This window comes from Dermacentor andersoni, chromosome 4, assembly GCF_023375885.2.
Source record: "Dermacentor andersoni chromosome 4, qqDerAnde1_hic_scaffold, whole genome shotgun sequence".
Classification (NCBI taxonomy): domain Eukaryota; kingdom Metazoa; phylum Arthropoda; class Arachnida; order Ixodida; family Ixodidae; genus Dermacentor; species Dermacentor andersoni.
Window position 1 is genome coordinate 66,489,227 of NC_092817.1, and position 13,203 is coordinate 66,502,429.

Sequence of the window (13,203 nt, forward strand, 5' to 3'; positions counted from 1 at the left end):
ACCAGATGCAAAGATTATGAAAACATGGCCTTCTCTATTAATCCCATTTGCTTGAAAAGCTTTGACTAGACGCATTGTGCATACAGTCAAACCTGGTTAAATGAAGTCGCATCCAAAATAAAAATGCCTATGTTTATTCTACATTTATTAGAAATGTACATGCACATATCTCCAAAATAAGTTCATGATCAGGTCCATGCAAAAGAAATGCAAGCATGATGCCCCTGATGGGTCAGCAAAGAGTCATGGTGGCTTGCCATGCCAATATTTAGCATGCGAATTACGCTGAATTACAACAAACACATGCTTAGCACTCTCATTAATATGCAGCCAGTGATTGTGTTGTCACACAGGATCAGCACATTGGCTTGCACGTTGTGGACCAGCCAAGCCAGGCCGTTGGCTAAAATGCCCCTGCACATCTAGAATGTGCCACTTCAAGTTGCTCTTGCCGAGTATTTCACATTCTTGCTGCCAGAGTGCATACAGTAGATTTCTGTTAATTCAGCTCTGATTAATTAGATTCTCTGGTTAACTTGATCTAAACCAAAGGTCCCGGCCGGCGCCCATGCATTTCTATGGGCCCAAACTTTTGTTATTTCAATCCTAAAATTGGCCTTCACCGGATAATTTTAACTTGACCAATTAGCACACACATACCTGACCCCTATGATGAACTCGATAGTGACCCCTTTAGTGGCAGCGTCTAGCGCTCTTTGGCCATAACTGGCCCTTGCGCCATTAAAAACCACATATCATCAGTGGCAGCGTCTGTCTTGGCGGAGCTTAGGGGACAGTGAATGCATTGAACACACGGCATCTTTTGTCGACACCACCTATTTTCGGCCTGCCCTTGGAAGATTTTTAAGCAATAACTGTAGCTCACAATGCTTGATTATGATTCTTACTTTATTCCAAGGCATGCCTATTTTTTTTAAAGGAATATTGGGCCAAAAACTGCCTGCGCGGTGCAATTGGGTACGAAAACAAAACCACTCTCGCGAAGTTCGCATGTTTTGCCACATAACACAAATGTATTATGTCAAACCTGACTTTTTCTTGGTTAAAAAATTGGCTGCACATTAGATTTTTACTTTGTTTAGAAGCTTTAATGTAATTTCTACTTTAGTTTACTACTTTGGACAAACACAAAGTGGGCGCCTTCTTGATTCGGGAGCATGTCAGAATCGGGCAAATATTGCCAAATGAATCAGCAGTGTTTTTTGGTGTTTTTTTTTTTTCTGCACCTTGTTTAATTTGACCTGCTGGATAATTTTATCAGTTTCGTCATTCCCATTAAAGTCGAATTAATGGAAGTCGGCTGTATATTGAGTTGCGAGAAAACAAATATTTGCTTAACTGTCACCAATATTACCTAGGATCTTAAATTTTTAGTTTCCTTATAAGTAGCAGAATATTCATTTTAAAGTAAAGGTTAACAACCCAAAAATTATATTCACTTCATTATATCCAACAATGAATCATACAGCGTTTTGGCCGCATTTCTTAGACTGTGATGCATCCCTTTCAAATGATGCATCGAAGGCTGACATAAGACAGTCTTACATAAGACAAACCTTTCTTCAGGGGTGTCAAAGTGGTCTGTCTCATCAGCATCACAGTACAGCCTGACTTTGCTGATGTCCACATCAGGTGGATCAGTCCGGAGGGGACGCGGCAACAGACTCCAGAGCCGTATAGACGAGTCTTCGAAGCCACATGCCAGGAGACTGCCATCTTCCGCTTGTGACACTGAACAGAGCCTGTTCATGTGCAAAATATGGCAGGATAAACTTCATCAGACAGTTTCAGAATAGGAATTTTCTATAACATTAGTTATCTAATGCTGGAACTGCACTGTGCAAAAGCAAAATAGTCAAACATCAATATAACGAACACTGATATAATGAACTACAAGAATATAACAAAGTAAATTTAAAGTGTTTCTTGCCAATGTCAGCATGTAATCAATATATGCTTATAACGAATAATAGATATACAGTTAAACCTCGATATAACAAACTTCAATATAACGACATTCTCGATATAACGAAGTATTTAACTTTTCATAACCTCTTGTCAACAGAACACCATGTATTAGAACCTCAATATAATGAAGTGTGTTTGTATGCCATTTCAATATACCAAATTTCACTGCCGCCACAAAGGAATGCCAAGACAATAAATGGAAACTACCGCCGATGCTGATGGTCAAACGACTGAATTACAAGGGGCTACTTGCAAACGCACCTCTCAAATCATGTGCCGCGTGACAAGAGCGACCACTGAAGTGGAGCCGCATCATGTTCTGCATATAAAGCCCAAGTGTGACAAGATCCTATCGCGCCCCACGCACTGTGTGCTTTAGGTGCAAGTGAAAGTGTGCGAGGGTGAGAGAAGAAAGATGGTGGCTTCACGAGTGCTGCCTTCCTGCGCCAGCAAAGGAAAAGAGGGGGAGGGGAGCACGCTCGCAGTAGCGCAATCAAGCACGCGCGAGGGGGCAATAGGAAGGGGAGTGGGGGGTGTGTCTGTGCGTGTCTCGTCCGGTCCGTGGCTGCACATGGCTGTAAGTGTGGCTGAGTGCATACGTAGTCATGCATCCTGCTTTACAGGTAATCTGCCGCGTATGCAAAAAGTGGGCATGTCGAGACGCCGTGGCATCGTGTAAGCATTCTTATTGCGTATTTACTATTGAAGGTTGCGTAATTTCGAGCTTGGGTGACCCATTGGAGCAAGAGGCAGATGAAGCATTTGCTCAAAACTGCTGCCGCTTTACCTGATAGTGTTGTCCCAGTGTGGGCAACACTATCAGCTGCAGGGGCGGAGTGCATGTGAAAGCATGGCTGGCTTCGCTTAATTCGTACCACCAAGAAGATATCATCAAGGTATGTGCTTTAAACCATATCAATCGTCGCCGACTCCCAAATTGATCAAAATGAATTGTTTTTCTCATTCAACTTTGCTTTTTTTCGGTTGCTTGATAATTCAGAAATTTCTGAGGCCCCTTTCCATGTAAGAAAAATTGATCGGTGACTGTACTTATTTGCATAAAAGGTCGAATTTCAATAGAAAATTTCACCGAGGTTTCACTATATTTAAGGTATCTTCATGTCAGATGTCATCATAACAAAATTAGAATGTACAAACCAGACTCCGGATATTCACAATGGCTAAAGCCAAGGCTTCAGGAATGGCCCACTGCCACGGAACTGTGTTGTATAGCAGCATTCCGCACAGAAAATTTGTTTTGTTTTTGGGGGGGAGAAATTCGTGTTCAAAATTTGAGAAACAACGGAATCGGCCCACCCAACTACGGGAAGCTTTTTCAGAACTGTAGATGCAATGAACAAAACTGAAATGCCATCGTTATGGCCTCTTAAAATCTGATCACCTTTTACTTGTTTTTTACTGACAGCCTACCCAGGTGGCCAGACCTTTGGCTTTGAATGGCATCAGACGTACTGAAGGACATGAAAGTGGTGTTTTTAGCACCTAGTTATTGTCTGTTATGTGTTCAATACCACTGTGTAGAAATAAGACAATATTCTATATTACATTAAAAAAATTATTCTATTTGAACAGCACTACTTAGACGGACTGGGAACAAAGGGAGTAATAGTGAAACACGGCACCTTTACATTCTGCAAAAAAAGGTGCCTAATATAACTGGACATTTGCTGCTACAAGTCCCGCTTTGTGCTCACCCAGACAGTCGGTCATTGACTGTGTAGAGGCAGATGGAAGGAATACAGGGGGCCCCTTCCTTGACATTTTTGATGGCCTGACGCAAGGAGGTTAACGATTCCTTGCAGAGTTCAGCAGAAGGTGTCTGCTTAGTATCAACGCTGATCCCTCTGGCTGCTGTTGACGATCCCAAATGCTGCTGCGGACCCAGGGCTTGCACATCTCCATTCATTTTTTCATAAGGAAGCTGTACTGCAAATTGATGGGCAGAATAAGGAAGCATGCTCAACACTGCATTCAATTATATATTCATAATTGTGGGCTTCTTTAGTGGAGTACTGCATGATTTAATAAGCAAGTTACATAAATTGTAATCTATTAATTACAGAGCCACGTATTACCTAACACAATGCATATAAAGAATCCAAGATTAGTTAAGCTATTTGTTTTTCAAGATATGCTCCAAGACCCAAAAAGCATGCCAAGACTTTACATTTGATGTTGAAGAAACAAAAACAAGCCAGAAGAAACCAACATACATCACGCATGCAGAAAAAATAGAGAACATCATACAACATTTACAACAATAAACACAAAGGAAATAAATGCCTTGAGATTGCACATTTAGCAGCAGCTGCCTGCAGAGAGTGTATGTGCAGCATTTGCAGGGTTGTAGCATTGCAGTCAGCACGTATCCCTGAACCATGTTGCTTGTCAATCACAGCTATGCATAGAACGTATCAGATAAAAATATCACGCCAACTGTGCCAGATGCCATGATTATGAGTATGTTCCTTTGCAGGCAATCTCTACCCCCACCCCCGTCCTTAGACTTCTAAACAAGTGTGGTTACCAAACAAAGCAGGGTCAATTAGAAGTAAAAGGTGCTTAATTTCTTAATATGGTATACAAGAAACCTTGAAGCTGTTCTAACATACTTTGTGTAGTTGATGTATGATCATCCTTCAATGAACATTATGAGCACAAGTTGCAAGCATTTAAAATGGTCTCACAAAAGCTATCATGTCATAGAAGGCATTGCTGCATGATTTCATTTCATGCAATCTGGTGCTTTGCACAAACCTCATCTTAATCATTTCCCCTTTCCCATATGAAAATCAGGCTTACCCAGACCTCGTGCTTTCTATGCCCATGATATATTTGAGGTCCATTACTTGCGTTCTAATGCACCAAAATATTTTAATGCACAGCATTCTTTGCGAACTTCAGGCATTTTGAGTGTATCAATCTATTTAGCCTCATACACTGTGATGTCATCATGTTCATTTCTTCAACTGGATATATATCAATATAGGCATGGGGCAGCATGACATACATGCATACATAACATGAACGACATGTCATATTTGACATGGCATGTATGTCATGACATAAATGGTATGAATGACATGATGCTGTCATAGTTATTTCTTTAACTACATATCAGAATATGAATGAAATGCATGCATGACCTGACATGCATGCATGATGACATGACATAAATGCTATGTCATTAATGACACGCATTTCTTGACATGGCTTTCATGATGTCATGTGTGCCATGACATGATGACAAGACATACAAGCGCATATCATGTCATGACATCACGTTTGTTATGACACAAATGGTACAAATAAATTGATGCTGTCATGGTCGTTTCTTTAACTCTACATATCTGAATATAAATGACAACCATGTGCACACGACCCGAAATAAATGTCATCACATGAATTATACATGTGTCATGACATGAATTCCATGAATTGCATGACATGACATTATTGACAAGACATGCATGAGGATGTCATTCCATGTCGTTCTTGTCATGATATGACCACATCTTGCCACACATATCCCGATACATATCCAATTAAACAAATGACCTCGATGCCATCACCTCAGGTCATTCATGACAATTACATCATGATATGCATGCCATGTTATATATATAACATACATGCCATCCTGATACATAACTTGTTAGAAAATAAAACTGGCATGAATGACAATGAAGTCATGACATGAATGACATGCCATGCATATGTGACATTAATGACATGTCAAGCCATCGATATAATAAAATTGTTGGCATGAATACCATGGTCTGTACGTCAAGTCATGGCACGATTCCCATGAATGACAAGAATGAGATAAATTCATGACATGCATGCATGCGTGGCATGATATTGCCATGGCAAGAACTTATGCCGACCAAGTTGTCTACTAACTTCGGTTGATGACTATAGGCTCATGTTCATGATGCTGTGATAGTTGTTACATCGTCATTCGAGCTTCATCATCCGACTCTTGTCTCTGATTCTCACATGCCATCTGCGCTCGAACCAGGTGGCATGTGTAAGAAAATCCTGACGTCTCCGCAGCAGAACAAGTTTAATTCCCCCAAGCATTGATTTCTGAGCGCCGGACAGCAGCTTGTTCCTCCCAAGGCTTGTATGGACTTGCACGGCCCTTCTCATCGTCACCGGGAGGCTGCTTCATCAAACATCGAGGCATGCTCTTTCTTGGTGCACACAGTGTCCAAGTAAGACAATGATGCATCAAATTTCACTGTGGAAGTGTCATCGCAGCTCAGCCACGGTTAGCAGCTGCACCATGCAACTAGTCCGAACGGCTATAAAAGGACACAGGATTCCTGTTGTGCTACAGTTTCACCGTCAAGTCACTCGTTTGTGTCCTCGAAGCGATACCACATGGTTCCATCAGTGAGTGCTGAGTTTCTGCGTTCCTTGCCTATCTCGCACCTCCATGCCGCTCATTAACATCAATTCTATCATTCGTAGAAACCATTCACTCGTCTTTACCATCGTCATCGTCTTGCTGCTGCCGTCACAGACATGCACTCGCACTAATTCTACTTCACCGTACTCACGTCAACCACACAAATACTGGAGTTACACAAACACACTGGTCAACCTGGTAAAGCTCTGTGGAACCTGAAGCAATGCTGCATAGGCAGCTTCCTGCAAAATGCTTCGTATAACGCCGATTCCCACAGTGCAGGGAATCTTCAAAACTTTATTTATTTATTTACAGAAGGCATTATCGCAGGAGGGGGGGGGGGAGGGGACAGTGAGAGAAAGATGTATTAAATTGTTCAGAGAAATAAGTAAAGAATACATTAAGTAAAGTAACATCACGGTGGGAACATACAATAAGTGAACATTTTCAAGCGTAACAGCTCAAGCTGTATCTAGCTGTTAGCATTCTCTTTTGTAAGTTTACTTTTTCTTTAACCGACCTTAATGCTTTTGTCTGTTTGCTAGCTTCTGTTGGTTTTATGTTATGCATTCTGATTATGTTAAGTGCACATCTGTAAAGGCATTCACAGACAATTTCAAAAATAAAGATTATAAAACGCCATCAATGCAGAACTGTTGGCAGATGCAGCTGTTTTTACAGCTTGTTGCTGTCACTTGTTGGTATGCTTACCTTGTTGCTATGGTTCTATTACATTTAGCCTCAAGACATGCAGGGAAAAAGCTTCTGTTGCAGAGGTGCTTGCTCTGGTGACCCTTTATCATTTTTTTCCTCAGAATTGCTTTATGGTACAGCATAGTACAGTTAGTGTGTTCTTGTTTACTGCAGTATAATTGCACTCTTTACAAGAAGTCCACTGGTGCCCCTTTAGTATCACTTTTACCCATGACGATACTGCTTGCAACATTGGACAGAGAACCCAGATTTGTGGTAATGGAGATCTTAGATTAAAAGAAATCTGCAATTGCTAAAATGCTTTATTATGGCTGTCAGTACTTTCCAGTGCTGAAAAACAATTTAGACAATGAAATAATTTATTCATGACAGCTACTTCTGTATTATATGAAACAATGAAATACTGAATTAATAAAAACACACCCCGTGAACATGCATGTTCTCACCATCAATGTCAATGTGGAGGTTGAAGACTTGAAGCAGAATGAGATTGTCACTATCCTGAAGAAAAAAGAAGAAAAAGAAAACAATAAATTAGATTACAGGAAAGTCTGTCCCTCCATGAGACAGCATATCGGATAGGATGGAATTTCTTACCCTGAGAAAATTTAAGACATATTCCAAGCTGTCATCTGAGAGTTTTACAGAATACTTGTTTTCTCTGAAAAACAAGATGAAATGGCTTCATTTTATAAGCACGCATGTTTTTATTCACTTACTGAAGCATTGCATACAATAAAAGTGCTTAAAAAGAATCACAATATCAGTTTTAAAATTTCATTCCAACTTTGAAATATGCCAATTTACACGGGCACCACTATTTTCCTATTATGTCAATAACAGTAAGCCATAATAATGATTAAAGTGCATGTCATTCAATTTTGCGAGTATTGTGAAGATGAGAAAAAAGATACTTGTCTGTAACAAATGTAGGTGGTGCCCAAACCATGCTAAGTAGCTTTCAGAATGCAAGCACAGTGTATGGGCCATCGAAATAAAGTAAAATAAATGTATTCAGAACTCATCATCATTTCCTGGTGTTCTCATGGTAGTAAAACAATACAGGAAGCAATGCACATATTCTACATTCATTAAGCACCACACAGCTTTGTAGCACTGCAGCAAACCACTACAAGAGTGAATCTCGAATGGTGCCATTCAAAGTGCGGTGAGTCATTGTTGGTACAGTGCATGACACAATGTGACCACAGAGACCACCTTTCTGACATACTTCGGTTTCTGACATACTTTGAGCACCACAATACCTGCCAATGACAGGTCCGTATTCAAGACAAGTTCGTCCGTCAAAACGTCTTACGCTTTTCTTGTTGGGCTGCTGCTGACCATAACCCAGTGGTGACAAAATATACAGTTTGCTTTTGACACCCCTATTAGTAGATGCTTGCAATGAAACAATTTACAACAGATTCAGACTGATTATGATTGCAGTGTAAAGTGTTTTACCTGAATTCTTTTACATGAGGATGGGATGGTACATCTGATGCAGAAGTTATACTGGGCAGCATGTCTGTGATCATACGATATTGGTCTGATGATAGAAATGTGGTCCGATGACGACTGTGAAACTTCTGAGCTGTGGACACCATTCGAGAAAGGAAAACAGGTCTTGTCAGCTCACAAAGAAGAAAGCTGAGAATTTCCCCAAAAGTAGTCACATTAGGCCATGGCACACAAAATAAAAGAAAGCAGGAACAGAAGATTCAAGCTGTTTAGGCTAAATCCCATGAGAGCGATTTTGTACGCGACAGCGACGAGCGGCAGCTTCGAGTGACGAAACAGGCCGTCGGTTGAACAGATCACTCAGTCTTGTCGCTCGATCGCTCAGTTCTAAAAATCCAGAATTTGTCGCTTGTCGCCCAGAAGTGCTATGAACGACTATGAAGCCAGAACTGGATGTACATCACTCAAGTACTACCAATTGTCGCACAGAAAGGGCAAACGATTTAATTTTTATATGTGCAAAGATAATAACCCACTGGAAGACCTTTCAAAATATTTTATGGTGCTTTTTACAATAAAACACATTAACTTAGATTAATAAAGCAGGCGTCATGCCAGTTTCGACGTATATTTGTTCCTTCCTACCAGCAACACCGGGGAGATGTCGCTCAACGTCGTCGCTCACATGAGGTACAACTTGTAGGCGATGAGCGCACGTGACAGCCATCGCCATTGCATCACTTGTTACTGAAGAGCACAAGATCGCTTGCATGGGGTTTATACTTTTATCTTACAGCAACACCACTAGCATCACTGACAATTGAAAAAAGTACACACAGTCTTGTAGCTGTCACAGCTGAGATTTGTGTTTGCCAGAGCACTCAAGACTTGTTATAAGGTATGGCAGCAATACTGTTAGCACATATTACAAAGTGTGTCCTATTTTCTCTTATTTTCATCCAGTTCAAAGAAACCATACAACAGCTATAAACATGCATTCTGCAGAAGATACTCCTGTCATGTGAAACAAGCCATCAGCTGACTAGATGCAGGACTGAAGTAGTGTGCCATGCAAAACGAAAGAAAATGTGGAGCTTTTGATTTGTGGTTTGTTATTCTGTAGGCATTTGAGCAATAACAAGGCAGCCCGATGACTAACACCAGCAAATACAGCCCAATGTCAACTACTACCTGAAGACTTCTGACCATTGGTGATGAGTTCAAGGTACAAATGCACAAACACTGGAAACAGGATGAAGGTGAGTTCGGACTTGAACGGCTCGCAGGCATCGGCAATGAAGTTCTTAAGCCTGCACATGAAAGAAAAAGTGACATTACTAACGAAATTATTTCCCAGATGCCACTAAAGGCATGTGTATATATGCGTTAGTCAACAACTTTTGCGCTACAGATAAAAAGAAAACAGGTAGCGACAGCTTTTCAGACAGAACTACTCAGCAGTCGTGAATGTGACGACGAGCATTGACAGCTGCGCTACCGTACCAATTCTTTCAGAAGTTAGCAGATTACCGTAGAAATACAATGTTCTATGGAAATATAATGACACTGAGAAAGAAATTTTTGTAGATGGACAGCATACTTGAAGATAAAAACCGAGTGCTGCAGGGTGGGTACACGATTAACGATGCAGCCTACAAGTTCCGCACTTTTTGGGAAAAGAAAATAAAGAACTAAAAAAATTAGGTTCGTCGTAAACGCCGAAAGTTGCAACTGCTAAAGCAATAAAGTAACTTACTTGCTAAACTGCTGTTCGACGGCTTGAGCGTCCTTATTTACAGGGCTGTAGCTTAGAACATTTTTAGCTCCCGTCTCGGAAGCCACCGTTCCGTTCAACGCAAAGTCGGCTACGCTTTGCTGCAGCTTCACGTCGGCTTTCTTGAAGGAATCGCAGTCCTGCGGTACAACATTGTTCAGATCTACAGCTCTTCAATGAGAACAAACATGACGCTATGAGACAGCGGTAAATATTCTGTCAAAAGGTTTCATGTGCGGACGACAACTTGACGTGAACTCACGTTCACCACCCACCATGCAAATAAATGCTAAAATAGTTATTACCATGTACTGCCTTCCTTTCAAGTAGCGACCGACTGCTGCAGCAACCATTTCGCTTCTGTTTTTCTTCATAGTCGGCAATCATTGGAGTTAATGTCACATGTTTGCACGCTTTCCAATGCTTAACGTGCGCTCGAGCTGCATCGCGGCGCCAGAAAGAAAAACAAAATCGCAGTCACTGATGTCGCCAACGATACGCGTAAATTACACAAGCGCTAAAGCCTAAAGGCCCAAGAGAGCCATACTTTATTGCTGTGAAGCTAACGTTTATATAAATACCAGTCAGGTTTCTACTAAAACGGTGCAGTTTCCCCAACCATTTACGCCGCCATTCATCATTTTTTATTCCGTACGATTCTCGTGCGAACCGCATGGTCACGGCGGTCCATGAATGGCTACGCGGGAGATGCGAAAATGCACCTTGACAACAGTACTAGCATAGAGTAATGCTAATAGTACGAACGAAAATCATCCTCACTGACCGAGCCTTTCTTGGCTTAGGTGCCACTGAGTAAGCAAAATGCAGCTTCTCTCACCCAAGACTGAACTCTTAAAAGAACTTTATTTTATAGTGTGCTGTCTTCACAGGTGTCGGAAAAAAAAAAAGGTGTTTGTGCAACCCCGAGGCCACGAAAGCTCAGACCGACGGCCTTCACACTTTCTTGAAAGCTTCTCCTGCCGTCACGAAGCCCAGGGCCGTGCCATTGAGCTTCTGCGTTTTCTTTCGGCCTTTCGACGCCATGTCGACGCGTACGGTCTCCGCACGAAGCTCAGCCGGACTCTTCCAGCCCGTCAGCTGCTTCCACTGAGACCGTCGCTGCACGAACTCTTGTGCAAAGCGCGAGACTTCTTCGCCGTTGCCGAGGTGCATGCGGACATACTCTTCGATTTCAGCGTTGGAGTCGACGTCTCTCAGCAGTTCGAAAAAAGTCGGCACGTGGACGTACGACGGCAGCTTCCTCAGCCTGTCGTAGCTCCAGCGCGTGAAATCCTGGTCAGCAGCTATGCGTCGTGCCCATGCATACTGCTGGTTTTGCTGCTGGTTCTTTATTTTGTTCTGCACGGCGTCTGTAAAAGCCTTGCCACCGAGCGACGGGAACCGCGCCATGTTCTCAATGGCGACGGGCTCCTGCTTTGCAGGCTCCTCCCACCGTGGCTTGGTCGGCGTTTTCTGGCACACTTTAGCCCAGGTCATCGGAGCAGTAGCAGTGGCGGCAGTCGAACGGCGGTTGGCCGCAGTCTTTGCTTCGGCTGGCTGCGTCACTGCTGCTGTCACGAAGCTTCGGGCTGCTGCCTGGCACTCCTTATAGCCGCCCCAGGCACCTTCGTGCTGGTTCACCTCACCTTTAGTGCCGTCTTTTGTGCGCTTGTCTTCAGCAGGTAGTTCTGCAGCATCGCGGAATCCCAGCGGAACTTTGACTCGTTCGGCACTGCGTACAAAAGCAGCCGGTGGACACTTCGGGTGCCTTGCTGCAGTCATCGGCAGCGCCTTTATCGTTATCATTGGGCGTGGTTTTTCCTGCAAGTCAACGAATGAAATCTGGCTTTCTTTGAGGATCTTGTCGTCGCAGCCCAAGGGCAGCTTTTCCTTTGCGGGGCTGCAGTCTGACGGCAGTGCGGGCGGCGTCGTACCTGCGGTGACCGTCTGCTTTTCAGCGCTGCAGTGTTGGTCTGGTGAAGTCTGATGGCGGAACGGCAACCGGCCCCAGGTCTTGATAAGCTGGCCAAGCAGTTGGAACTCTCGGTCGCAAGTGCGTTTCACAGGCAACGACATGCGGAAGCACCCGGAGGCGAACCAGGAGGCCATGCGGGCACCGGAGAAGGGTCCGTGCACACAGCCCAGCCGGTCCTTGTAGAGCCAGAGCTCGCAATCGCGGTAGCCATTCGTGTTGGGCATCAATGCTTGTTGCTTGAGCGGTGTGGCGGAACGCAGCTGGACTCTGGTCAGATTGGGATGTTCGTCTTCGTCGTAGGGGGGTGACGTCCCTGATTCGAATTCGGTATTTGTTTCCCCAATTCTCTTCCGCACCGTTTGGATTATGGCACCGCGGCTTTCCGACCGGCCGGAGACTGCGCTGGCCTTCTCCAGCGCGGCGGCTTCTCGGGACGTCGGTGTCATGGGTGCCTGTTCGCCTCGGAACGTGCTCCGCTTCTCGCCTTTAGCACGCGCTCGTGGAACGGCCAGTGCTCCTGTGCTTTCTTTTTCGTTCCTACATGGTAGCTGGCAGAGTCCTTCATTGTTACTATGTTGTTTACTCTGCACAAATTGCTACCTATCTTGGGGATACCGGTCACATTATTAAAAGTGCGCACCGCAACGTTGCGATGTAACGTGACCGATGTTCGGCATATATAACATTGCCGTAGAACATGTCATAGAATAAGGAACCACATTGCGTAGACATTGTATGGGAGCGCATATCATGGATTTGAATGCGTGGTCTTTGCTGTTCGCATGCAAAACTTTATTTGGTTCGGTCGGCATTTTTTCGACGCTGGCAACCTCAGCAGTACGAAAAGCACGGCCT

General features: G+C 43.4%; 2 protein-coding genes across 2 annotated transcripts in view; both read right to left on the bottom strand.

Moving 5' to 3' along the window:
* Positions 1-10,873, bottom strand: part of LOC126536225 (TAF5-like RNA polymerase II p300/CBP-associated factor-associated factor 65 kDa subunit 5L) — a 36,411-nt gene extending 25,538 nt beyond the window's left edge. Inside the window, exons 1-8 of the mRNA XM_050183118.3 lie at positions 10,679-10,873; positions 10,356-10,513; positions 9,791-9,909; positions 8,603-8,732; positions 7,736-7,799; positions 7,585-7,639; positions 3,705-3,936; positions 1,578-1,763 (exon numbers count right to left, since the gene is read on the bottom strand). Of these exons, the coding sequence (XP_050039075.2) occupies positions 1,578-1,763; positions 3,705-3,936; positions 7,585-7,639; positions 7,736-7,799; positions 8,603-8,732; positions 9,791-9,909; positions 10,356-10,513; positions 10,679-10,747 (1,013 nt within the window). The 5' untranslated portion in view covers positions 10,748-10,873. The remainder of the gene's footprint in view (positions 1-1,577; positions 1,764-3,704; positions 3,937-7,584; positions 7,640-7,735; positions 7,800-8,602; positions 8,733-9,790; positions 9,910-10,355; positions 10,514-10,678) is intronic.
* Positions 10,874-11,218: 345 nt separating this feature from the next.
* LOC126536226 (uncharacterized) lies at positions 11,219-13,186 on the bottom strand. Its single transcript, XM_050183119.3, has one exon. It carries the CDS (start codon positions 12,792-12,794, stop codon positions 11,328-11,330), a length of 1,467 nt encoding a protein of 488 aa, XP_050039076.2. The 5' UTR covers positions 12,795-13,186; the 3' UTR covers positions 11,219-11,327.
* Positions 13,187-13,203: the final 17 nt, after the last annotated feature.

Coding starts and splice junctions, on each gene's coding strand:
- LOC126536226 (XM_050183119.3), bottom strand. CDS start 12,794: ATGACACCGACGTCCCGAGAAGCCGCCGCGCTGGAGAAGGCCAGCGCA.